Consider the following 13,142-nt stretch of genomic DNA (forward strand, 5'->3'; position numbering starts at 1 on the left):
ACATCAAAAGTTATGGGAAGTAGGCAGGAGAATGGGATGGAGGGAGATAATAAATCACCATTATGGAATGGCAGAGCAGACTTGACAGGCTGAATGGCCTAATTCTACTGCTATGTTTCATGACCTTATGATTAAATAAATAGGTTTTACTTTCAGAAAAAAATCATACTACTAACTGAAGTTAGGTGCACTGGCTATGATGGTGGGATTTGAACTCGCTGGAATATTCATCTAACCCTTGGGATTACTAAAGTGACAACATACCTATGCCATCACCATATGTGTTCTGTAAGACAACTTGCATCTTTAACTGTCTTTCTCTCTGTACACAAGCTGCCTTACCTGCTGAATATTTTCAGCATTCTCCTTTCATTATTATAAATACAGAGGTTGGAGAAGGTAAAGCTGGAGGGAAGAAAATAAGTCGTCATCCTGCAGATGGACATTTCCTGCCTTGACCTCAAGGGTAGATAAGAGGCACGAAACACTCTTGCAGCTGAACAGAAAACAATCTGTTCTGAAGAGGGCAGGGCAGGACAAGGTACATGGACGGAGTGCTGGGCTCCAGAGGAAGAGGCAGATCAAGAACACACAAAAACACATCATCCTGCAACCACTTACCTTCCCTTTGAATCAGAATCAGGTTTATTATCACTGACATGTGTCATGAAATTTGTTAACTTAGCAGCAGCAGTACAATGCAATACATGATAATGTAGAAAGAAAAAAGTAAACCAATTACAGTAAGTACATGTATATTAAAAATAGCACAAAACAGAAATATATAAAAAAAAGTGAGGTAATATTCTTGGGTTCAATGTCCATTTAGGAATTGGTTGGTAAAGAGGAAGAAGTTGTTCCTGAATCGCTGAGTGTGTGCCTTCAGGCTTCTGTATCTCATTCCTGATGGTAAGAAGGGGATGCCCTGGCTGATGGGGGTCCTTAATAACGGACATCACCCTTCTCAGGCATTACTCCTTGAAGATGTCTTGGATACTATGGAGGCTAGTACCCAAGATAGAGCTGACTAATTTTACAAATTTTTGTAGCTTCTTTTGGTCCTGTGCAGTACCCCCTCCATATCAGACAGTGACGCAATCTGTCAGAATGCTCTCTATAGTAGATCTATAGAAGTTTGAGTGTTGATTTTGACTATTTGTCAATAAACTGCAGTGACGAAAGTAAACATCATGAGCTCAAACTATCCCTTTAAAGGGTTTAATCAAAGCGTTTTAAACAGTGCACTGTATAGATCAGGGTTTCTCAACTGGGGTTCCGTGAGAGATTGTGATTTTAAAAAATAAACCTCATTTTTTGAACAGCATGACACCAGCGCTCACAGTGGTGGGTAGTGACTGAGCAGCCCTGTTAGCAATCTCGTTACAGGTCTCTCAGCCTAGTATAGCAGTGTGCAGTAGAACTGTGTTTATTTGGTTGAATCCTTTTCCTCTCGAATTATCTCCCCCAACTTACCCTTATGCACCATCAACTGACTTAGAGGAGCGAACAAACTCTACCAGTGTAGTAGAAAATTGGAGGGAAATTTTCATTCTAAGGATGGTCCAGCGTGGCAATATTTGAAGAGGTGGTGTGAGATGGAAGAGGAGGGTTCTGGGTCTAGGCCTATGGACAATTTTGATAAAGGATAATGAAGAACTATAATCCTCTGAGTTATTTCACTGTAGTAGTGCAACAACGGACACAAAAAAAAGAGTCCATCTTTACAAAGAAAGCTATTTATCAACAGGTTTTACACAGACTGGTGATCCATGTTGTCCTACTCCACTGTGGCCTAGTCTGTGGCAAGCAACCTACAAATATAGCAATAGCTCCAGCAAAATTGAAAAGACCTAACTACAAATCACAGCCATATGACATGTAAAAATGCAGATTATTTTGATCAGCTACTGGAATCTCAAAACAGAGTAAAGTTTTTGTTAATAAAGTCACCGTCAGTAAAAAAAAAATTCAAGCAGCAAGTTATTTAGTAGCAGAACCTATTACCCAGAAAAGGAAAAGTCACAGTTGGTGAGAACCTAATAATGCCAGCATGTAAAATTATACCGAGTAAAATTTTAGAACAAGATGCAGTAAGGCAAATTGCAAAGTTTCACTCCCAAGTAGTATGATAAGTCAATGTAATGATGACATCTCACATGATTCTGAAGAGGTTTTGCGTGATAAACCGAAAAACAACAGTTTCTCTATCCAGGTTGATGAGTCAACAGATTTCACCAGTAAATATCATGTTGCAGCATTTGTAAGATTTGTAAAGTATGGTGAAAAAAAAACCTTTTTTCTGTTGCAAAGAGCTGCCTGAAACAAGCAAAGGCCAAAATATATTTAACGTTATATCTTCATATCTGGAAACAAAAAGTCTGTCTTGGAGGAACTGTGTCGGAATCTGTACTGATGGTGCCCCATCAATGATTGGTTCCATGAGAAATTTAGTTCCTCTTGTAAAAAAAAAACCTGACGTTGTCACAACATGTTGTTTTCTTCACAGAGATGTGCTGATGTCAAAAACTCTTGGAGATGAAATGAAAAAAGTTTTGGATGATGCTACAAAAATGGTTAACTTCATGAAACAAAAACCAGTTCTCTCAAAAATGTTTAAAAAACTGTGAAAACCTGAACAAAGAGCACATCAATCTCCTGCTACATATAGATATCCGGTGGCTTAGCAGAGGAAGAGTTCTCAACGGGGTGCTTGAGCTGAAAGGTGAATTGCCAGAGTACTTTCAAGAAAATAGTAGGCCAGATTTTGCTGAGTGCTTTAAAGATGAAGAATGGCTGCAGAAACTAGCCTACTTATTAGCAGACATTTTTCATCATATGAACCAGTTGAACAAGTCCTTGGAGAAAATGTTTTGACTTCGAGTAACAAGATTCTTGGATTTAAAAGGAAACTGAATCTTTCAAAAAATCATGTTGAAAAAGGAAATCGTGAAATGTTTCCACTGCTGCTTAGGCTTGAGAGTGAGGAAGGATATCAGGAAGTCTCGAGTCCTATAGAAAACCACCTGGAAGAACTGCAGAATAAAATTAAATAGTATTTTCCCTCCCGTTCAACACAAGTGTATGACTGGATGAGGGACCCTTTATTTGAATGCTCAACCTGATAACTTGACTTTGAGAGAACAGGAAGAACTTTGTGAGCTGCACTCTGACCGTGCGCTCAAGTTGAGGTTTATTGATCTGCCCTTGGACAAATTCTGAATTTCTGTGAAAGAAGAGTATCTTACCATTCATTGGAAAACAATGAACATTTTGCTGCAGTTTTTACAGTTTACATTTGTGAGCAAGCTTTTTCTTGTTTAACAAGCATCAAGAGCAAGGATAGAAATCGTCTCATCAGTTGAAGATGAAATGCATCTTTATTTCAAGACCGACCCAGAACTGAGTATTTGTGCAGCAAAAAGAAGCACAGGTTTCACATGCTAGGCCTATATTTGAGTCTGATCATGTCACTTTAGCAGAAAAAGCTTTTTCAAAGTCTTGTATAAAATTGCGTCTTAGGCTATATTTTTATTCATGTTGCTTTGGCTTATGGTTTTTAGTAACTTTACAACTCAACATTGTCAATAAACGTTTATGTTGTAAATAGCATTAATTAAAATCAATTTACAACCTTCACTTAAATTAAATTGACCGAGCCTACTTTAGAAAAATTAAGTCCCATTTTTGTTATTTAACAGAAATTTATTATGTTTGCATTATGAGTTTTTAAAATTTATGAAGGGAAAGAAAGATTAATTTCAAGAAAGGGAAGCTAAGCTTAACTATGCGTTTTCTTTCCCAGAAAAGTTAGCTAAAAATTCATTCTCTACCTAAAAGAACATGACAATTATTTTTGGATTAATATTATCTACAACTTACTGACCATGCTAATTAATGTACCATGAGTTGTAGATATAACCTTTTTTTTAACTCAGAGGTTCTGAGACCTGAAAATTATTTCAAGGGTTCTTGCAGGGCAAAAAAATTGAGAAAGGCTGATATAGATGCTAGGGTTTGTACTTCACTTCATTCAAAACCATGTTCAAGAATACTTGGATATTTATAACAGCTGAATATCTCTAATGGAAAGAAAAACATGTGAATGATGTGAGTAATGAAACAGGCAAAGCTTTTAAATGTTCCTCTTTCTATGTGTTCTGCACACAAATCAGCTCTCTTTCACCGAAGGCTGAGGAAGCACAAGAGGGGAGGGAGAAAGAGGAAGCATTGTAGAAGAGACAGATGACAAGAGGACATGCACCTGTGCAGTGATAGCAAGATTGGGGCAGAAATAGGCAGTGATTTCTTTGACTTCTTTCATATCCTTTTCTGAAAGTTATCACATTTTTTTTCGAGGTAAGACGCACCAATGAAGTTTCACTACAGGAGCTTATTAGAGCCATGTTTACTGATGGATGAACTCAGCAGGTCGGGCAGCATCAGTGGAAACGATGAGTTGACGTTTCGGGCCGGAACCCTTCGTCAGGACCGAAGAATGAAGGAGGTGGAAGGATTTGAAGAATGCTTGTAGGTTCAGTTAAAAGACCAGTAATTTGAAAGACAAAGGAGTGGGGGAGGGGAAGCATCAACATCATAGGCAGGAAAACAATGGTTGGTAGAAGAAGGAGGCGGAACCATGAGGGAGGTGATAGGCAGCTGGGGGAGGGGGCAGAGTGAAATAGGGATAGAGGAAGGGAGGGGGAGGGAATTACCGGAAGTTGGAGAATTCTATGTTCATACCAAGGGGCTGGAGACTACCTAGACGGTATATGAAGTGTTGCTCCTCCAACCTGAGTTTAGCCTCATTATGGCAGTAGAGGAGGCCATGTATGGACATACCTGAATGGGAATGGGAAGCAGAGTTTCCCTCTCCACCCCTCTCCACTTTCCGCAGGGATCGGTCCCTCCGCAACTCCCTTATCCACATGTCCATCCCCACGGATCTCCCACTTGGCACTTATCCCTGTAAGCGTAAGTGCTACACCTGTCCCTACACCTCCTCTCTTGACACCAGTCAGGGCCCCAAACAGTCCTTCCAGGTGAGGCAACACTTCACTTGTGAGTCTGTTGGGGTCATCTATTGCATCCGGTGCTCCCGGTGTGGCCTCCTCTACATTGGTGAAACCCGACGCAGATTGGGGGACCGCTTCGTCGAGCACTTCCGCTCCGTCCGCCACAACAGACAGGATCTCCCGGTAGCCACCCACTTCAACTCTGCTTCCCATTCAGATATGTCCGTGCATGGCCTCCTCTACTGCCATAATGAGGCTAAACTCAGGTTGGAGGAGCAACACCTCATATACCGTCTAGGTAGTCTCCAGCCCCTTAGTATGAACATAGAATTCTCCAACTTCCAGTAATTCCCTCCCCCTCTCTTCCTCTATCCCTATTTCACTCTGCCCTCTCCCCAGCTGCCTATCACCTCCCTCATGGTTCCACTTCCTTCTTCTTCTTCTCCCACCCATTGTTTTCCTGCCTATGACGTCGATGCTTCCCCTCCCCCACCCCTTTGTCTTTCAAATTACTGGTCTTTCAACTGAACCTACAAGCATTCTTCAAATCCTTCCACCTCCTTTATTCTTCAGTCCTGACGAAGGGTTCTGGCCTGAAGCATCGACTCATCATTTCCACTGATGCTGCCTGACCTACTGAGTTCATCCAGCGTACTGTAAGTGTTGCTTTGATCAGAGCATCTGCAGATTATTTTGTGTTCACGTTTATTGATGCACTGTCTTGTTTAACGTTTCACCCTCAAGACAACACCATCACCAGGGCAGTACTCTCAATTTTGAAATCTACACTTAGCCTGAGCATTATTACTCGAGCTGCTAGTTGAAGATGTGAACGTTGAATCATCTGACCCAGAGACAAATGTGTACTGACTATGAGCAACACACATCAAAGTTGCTGGTGAACGCAGCAGGCCAGGCAGCATCTGTAGGAAGAGGTGCAGTCGACGTTTCAGGCCGAGACCCTTCGTCAGGACTAACTGAAGGAAGAGTGAGTAATCTTCCTTCAGTTAGTTCTGACACGTCGACTGCATCTCTTCCTACAGATGCTGCCTGGCCTGCTGCGTTCACCAGCAACTTTGATGCGTGTTGCTTGAATTTCCAGCATCTGCAGAATTCCTGTTGTGTACTGACTATAATAGGTTGGCAAACTGATGTGAGGAGATAGAACCAGGAGATGGAAAATATATCATGGTAATTTATTCCTGAAAGTATCACCCTTACTTCATGAACTTAATAGACTTCTGAAGTATGACTGTTAACTCAGTCACTTCTTATACCTTTAACATAGTAACCTAATTAACCTTCTTCTCATTCCCAAAAGCACAAAATAAAATCACTTAATAAAATACTAAATTTTCTATTGTTTGTGTGCTGGCCAGTACACACAACCTTTTTGTGATATGACATTACTAGTCCTAAGGTCCACTAATGTTTGTCAGGTGTGGCAAGTAGTGGTTATACACTATCCACAGGTCATGTTTAACTTCTTCCACTGAATCTCAACCTTACTGAAACAATTGAGTAGCGTGCAGATGTAAGCTGCTATAAATCCCAGCTGGATCGTTATATTCCATGGGAAAGGTGTCAACCTAATCTGGCAACCATAAAGTTCTCCTACGTAATCATTAATGCTTTCAGATTGAGGAGAACAGTAAATGAATATAGTATCATTGCTGTTCCCCCCCCCCATTTCAAAACAAATATGTAGAGATAATTTACCAATTAGGTTATACCAATTAGGAAACTCTGCCTCAATGAGCTAGGTTACTAATCAAATACTTCCACGTCTGAATTTTTTCTTAAATTTACAAAACTTTAAAAAAGGGAGGGAAATGATTTATAGAGGAAAAATTCAATAATCTAACTCCTGGTACCTTCTCCACCATAAACACAGTAACAGCTCATCCAATTTTCACTTTATTGCCTGAGCCCTGTACTTCTGATTTTGTTTTTGAGAACAAAAAATCTAGGTCAGCCTGAAATATGAAGTGACCCAAATTCTCCTTATTCTGAGACAGATAATTCTAAAAAGTCACAACTCAGAGGAAAAGCTTTCACTGAAGACTTAAATGGCCAACTTTGTTTTCCTCCACAGTTTTAGATTTCCGCACAGGGGAAACAGCTTCACAACAGCCCCTCAGAAAGTCATGTTTCAATAATCAGCACCTTCTATTACTTTAAGTTCTGGGGAACAAAGGACCAATCTATTCAATCTTTCCTCACAAAAATCTTCCTTCATTTAATTAATTTAATGAACATTCTACTCACTGTTTCCAAAGCAAGTATACAGTGGCATGCAAAAGTTTGGGCACCCCTGGTCAAAATCTCTGTTACTGTGAATAGCTAAGCGAGTAAGAGATGAACTGATTTCCAAAAGGCATAAAGTTAAAGATGACACAAGTTCTATTCAAAAGGAACATCTAAACAAGCCTGATGCATTTTGGAAACAAGTCCTGTGGACTGATGAAGTTAAAATAGAACTTTTTGGCCGCAATGGGCAAAGGTATGTTTGGAGAAAAAAGGGTGCAGAATTTCATGGAAAGAACACCTCTCCAACTGTTAAGCACAGGGGTGGATCGATCATGTTTTGGGCTTGTGTTGCAGCCAGTGGCACAGGGAACATTTCACTGGTAGAGGGAAGAATGAATTCAATTTAATACCAGCAAATTCTGGAAGTAAACATCGCACCGTCTGCAAATAAGCCAAAGATGAAAAGAGGATGGCTTCTACAACAGGATAATGATCCTGAGCACACCTCAAAATTCACAACAGACTACCTCAAGAGGCGCAAGCTGAAGGTTTTGCCATGGCCCCCACAGTCCCCTGACCAAAACATCATCGAGAATCTGTGGATAGACCTCAAAAGAGCAGTGCATGCAAGACGGCCCAAGAATTTCATAGAACTAAAAGCCTTTTGCAAGGAAGAATGGGTGAAAATCCCCCAAACAAAAATTTAAAGACCTCTTAGCTGGCTACAAAAAGTGTTTACAAGCTGTGATACTTGACAAAGGGGGTGTTACTAAGTACTGCAATGCAGGGTGCCCAAACTTTTGCTTCGGGCCCTTTTACTCTTTTGTTATTTTGAAACTGTAAAAGATGAAAATAAAAAAGTTTTCTTGCTTAAAATATTAAAGAAATATGTCATCTTTAACTTTATGCCTTTTGGAAATCAGTTCATCTTTTACTCCCTTAGCTATTCACGGTAACAGAAATTTTGACCGGGGTGCCCAAACTTTTGCATACCACTGTATCTACACAATTCCCCAGGTATAGGCTTAAAGACCCCAGCACTTGTAACAAGACCCTCATACACTGTAGTTCATACCTCTTGCAATAAAGCTCTCTTCACTCGTTTTACCTGCAGGCTAATCTTGTGACTACTACACAAGGATATCCATAACTCTCTCAACAGCAGCATTCATTAGTCCTAAACCACTGAAATAATATTCTATATTTAATCTGCAAAATAATGCAGATTTTAAGAAGGATTGTCTATTACCATGGAAATTTTAATCATCAAATAGACTGAATAAAGCATACTTGAGGATAAATTCATGCAATTTATTCAAGGCATTTTCCAAGAACACACTACAGAATCAATCATTGAACATAGGATTATTTTACATAAAATACTTAGCTATGGAATTAGACTGAAATCAAGGCTTGAAATTGCAACAAATAATAGTCTCAGAACTGGGAATACTTTAGGAATAAAGATGACATAAAATATTAATAAAAGGAAGGCATATTGAAGGTACACCAGCAGAAAATATAAAGAAATTTTATGAGCTTCTAAAAGTATGCAAGTGGAAGACAGTAGCAAAACATTGGTTCTGCAATAGCTGAAATGGAAATCAATACTGGATGTTGATTTGAGTGTGTGTTAACAAGACAAAAACATTCGGGGATTTTAAGAATTAGATATCCTGTAGCTGACAATCTCTTGCTCTACTTCCAAAGCATCTCCAAATGGAAGTATTCTAGCAAGATTAAAAGATGCCAGGGATATTAAAATATCATTTTGGGAAGCTTTTCTGTGTGATAATACAACGAAATGCTTTCATTAAAAATAACAACAAAACTTGAAGATATTTAGCAATTAAAAATAACATTTGTGAAAGAATTTAATCATTGATGAGACCATATCTATTAAGTCTGTATATTCCTTACCTCCATTCTGAGTAATATAACGAACCCATGGTAAAGCCTGGTAGCCACTTTTCTCGATGATCTTTAGGTAGCGAACCTGAGCAGAAGAAAATAGACTTTGGTAAAATAGCCGAACGCATTAAAATATTTATCTTAAGTTTTTTTTGCAACACGGTTTGTAGCTTTAGGACAAAGTCAACGTACAGGCTTGTGTTGTCTTAGCTATCTGAAACCAGCATCATTTCACAGTACTGAACGCCGTGGAAAACAGTTTCAAGGCACTTCCCTGCTGCAGCACAAGGTTCAGAAACTAGCTGGAAAGAAAACCATGTGTGGTGAACACAAATTTACTACTACACAAAAGATAAAATTTTACCATTACTTACATGAACATTACCAACGTAACACAAAATTTTGAAGTGCTCTGATTCACTTTTGACATCCTCACGGCTCTTAGGACGCCAAATGCTCAGTCCTCGTCCAAGTACTGTTGCATAACTAGGAAAGCTGCTGGCTCACAGCTCCAGTGACACAGGTTCCAGCCTGACCTCTTTCTATTCACGTGCAATTTCTACATTCTCCCTGTGATGGTATGGATTTTTCCAGGTGTTTTGATTTCCTCTCACATCTCAAATGTGTACTCTGATAAGACTAGTTAACAAGCCTTAGTGTGTATATGTGACTCATTGATCACTAAACAGAGCAACAGCTTTTGGGAAAAATGAGTTAAATCAATAGTTTTAATAAAGAAGTGGGATAGAAGTTCCAAGGGGGTTTCAGTGGACAGCAGATACCTGCAATAAGATGTAGCCGCCAAAGTTCAATGAATAGATAACTCTTTCAGATTGTTGGTGGGTTGGTTGGTGGGTTGGTTGGTTGGTTGGTTGGTGGGTGGGTGGGTGGTTGGTGGGTTGGTTGGTGGGTGGGTGGGTGGTTGGTGGGTTGGTTGGTGGGTGGGTGGGTGGTTGGTGGGTTGGTTGGTGGGTGGGTGGGTGGTTGGTGGGTGGGTGGGTGGGTGGGTGGGTGGGGACAAACATAATGGATGGTACTGTGAGACGAGGTCACATTGACATGGAGGGAAGGGACATGTATCATTCATGAAGGAGTTTAAAAAGATCACTGTAAGCAGATGAATAGAAGACTCAAGGTCTGCAGCAAGGTTGTATAGTGATGGTTAAGGAAAGGGGTAATCTGGAACACAGGCTCACTATTTTTTTGAAAAAGAGGAACCTTTTCTTCCCAAACGATGCTTGTGGTTCCTATTCTGTTCCATTTCTATGCTTCTTTTCCCCTTCTGGTTAATCTTATGGTTCTGGTTAATCAGATATAATCACTATATCTGATTAATCCATCACCTCTTTTCTAGATTACCCATTAAACTCTTGCACACTATCCTTCTCTCACCATTTCCGTTTACCTTCATACTTCTTCCCTGGAACAAGTGTCAAGTTTAGTGATCACAACTTCTTAAACTTTATGATACCAATATATAAGAATAAATATGGATCTTGCAGGAGAGTATTAAATTGGAACAGAGCAAATTACAAGGTCATTAGGTAGGAACAAGGGAAAATAATTAGGAACAGCTGTTTTTGGAAAGTCCACTTCTGCATGGGTGGAGTGTGTTTAAAAATCAACTGTGCTGCCTTCCACACTATCCAGAACACCGCCAATCTTCATTATCATCTGCAGGCTAACAACCCATCCAACTGCAGGAATTGAAAGTAAATTGATCCTTCATTGGAAAGGACTGTTTGGGTCTCTGGTGGTAGGAATGAAAGGAAATTTCATAATTCAGCATCTGCAGTTTTTTTGATTTTGAATTTAACATTCAGATCTATCTAGTACTGCACATGAAATTAATAGAGAGGAACTGAGCGAACTTGCCCAAAACACTGTAGGAGATGGACACCAAAGGACCTTCCAACGTAACAATGATAATGACATGAAATACTGCACCAGAGAGATGATTCCATTGTTTGCATAGCTCTGTGATTACAACACAGATTAGTCAACTGAGCTGGCCTGTCAGTGTTACAAAGGCAAATTCCTGTAGATGCAAGAAATCTAAGTCAAAACCAACAATGTTATAAAGATTCAGTCAGGAAATATGCGTGGAGACAGAGCAAGAGATTTATCATTTTTTCTCCAAATCCTTGCTAAGAACCTATTTCTCTATCAGCCACAACAACTCGAATCCATATCCCCCTTTTCTTTATGTGGCAAAGTTGTTTCCCATGATGGGGGTGTCTAGTACGAGAGGGCATGACTTAAGGATTGAAGGGCGTCCATTCAGAATAGAGATGCGGGGGAGTGGGACTAAATGGGAGAATGGATCAGCTCATGATAAAATGGCGGAGCAGACTCGATGGGCCGAATGGCCGACTTCTGCTCCTTTGTCTTATGGTCTTATGTATATTTCTGCCATTGATTTATCAGTTCTTTTTTCAATGTGATAGTCTGAATATGATTTAATGATCAAATCACCTGCTACAGGGAATTACAGAGTCACAGTCAGACATCACAGCAACAGAACATTTGGTCCAACTGCTCCAAGCTGCCCAAGATTCCCATCTAAGCTAGTTTCATTTGCCCGTGTTTCGCTCATATCCCTTTAAACCTTTCCAAGTACCTTTTAAATTAATTAATGTGTCTGTCTCAACCACTTCCTCTGGCATCTCATTCCACATAATATCCATCCTCTGAATGAAAAAGTTGCCCTTCAGATCCTTATTAAATCTCTCTCATCTCACCTTAAACCTATGCCTTCTACACCTTAATTCCCCGATCCTGGGAAAAAGACCATGCATTCAACCCATCTATGCCCCTCGTGATTTTATACACCTCCATAAGATTACACTTTATTCTTCTATGAATAAAATCCCAACCTATGTAACCCCTCTCCATAACCCCCTCCCTTCAGTCCCAGCAACATCCTCACATACGTCTTTTTCACCTTTTCCCGCTTAATGGCATCTTTCCTATAACAGGGTGACCAAAACTGAACACCGTATTCCAAATACAGCCTCACCAACATCTTGTACAACTGCATACAACATCCCATCTTCTGTACTCAATTCCTCTACTGACGAAGGCCAAACGCCTTCTTCACCACCCTGTCTACCTGTGATGCCACTTTCAGGGAACCATGTACTCCGAGGTTCCTTTGTTCTACAACACTCACCAGAGCTCCTACCATTCATTTTGAAAGTCCTACCCTCAGTTGCCTTCACAATCTACAACAGCTTGCACTTATGTGAATTATAATCCATTTGCCATTTCTTAGCCCAGCTGATCATAATCTCTCTGTAAATCCTAATAACCACCTTCAATGTCGATGACATCACCAATATTAATGTGATCTACAAGTTTATTAATCATGCCTTGTATATTCTCATCCAAATCATTGACATAAATGACAAATTACAATAGGCCCCGGGGGGAGGAACCACCGGTTACAGGTATACAGTCTGAAAAACAACCTTTCACATCACCCTCAGATTCCTACCATTAAGCCATCATGTATCTAATTTGGCAGTTACTCTCAATTCAGTTATCACTCAATCTAACTTTCCAAAGCAGCCTACCACACAGAACTTCATCAAAGGTCTATAGACATGGTGCATACAGACCATGCTGACTATCCCTAATCAACCCCTGCATATCCAAATGTTTGTACATCATATACCTCAGAGTTCCCTCTAGCAATATCTACCACAGATGTTAGACTTACTGGTCAATAGTTCTAGTACTATACCAATACTAAACTTTTCACTTTTACTTGCATTCTCATCTTTACAATCGTTTATCTTGTATATAAATTATTCCTTACATGTCTCACACATACATCTTCACATTAAATGTCTTCAACTTCCTTAAAACGCCTTATTATTTTGTACTTCATTACTCTTTCATAAAATGCACTATTATGCACATGCTTTTGAATTCAATAGTCTGATAATAATAAAAATATTCCAATTA

The 13,142-nt window shown here is 39.8% G+C and overlaps 1 protein-coding gene across 1 annotated transcript in view; it reads right to left on the reverse strand.

Moving 5' to 3' along the window:
* Positions 1–13,142, reverse strand: part of LOC134337585 (AP-1 complex subunit mu-1) — a 142,633-nt gene that overhangs the window by 35,980 nt on the left and 93,511 nt on the right. The window contains exon 11 of the mRNA XM_063032734.1: positions 9,183–9,258. Coding sequence (XP_062888804.1) covers positions 9,183–9,258 — 76 coding nt within the window. The remainder of the gene's footprint in view (positions 1–9,182; positions 9,259–13,142) is intronic.

Source organism: Mobula hypostoma, chromosome 24 (genome assembly GCF_963921235.1).
Source record: "Mobula hypostoma chromosome 24, sMobHyp1.1, whole genome shotgun sequence".
Classification (NCBI taxonomy): Eukaryota; Metazoa; Chordata; class Chondrichthyes; order Myliobatiformes; family Myliobatidae; genus Mobula; species Mobula hypostoma.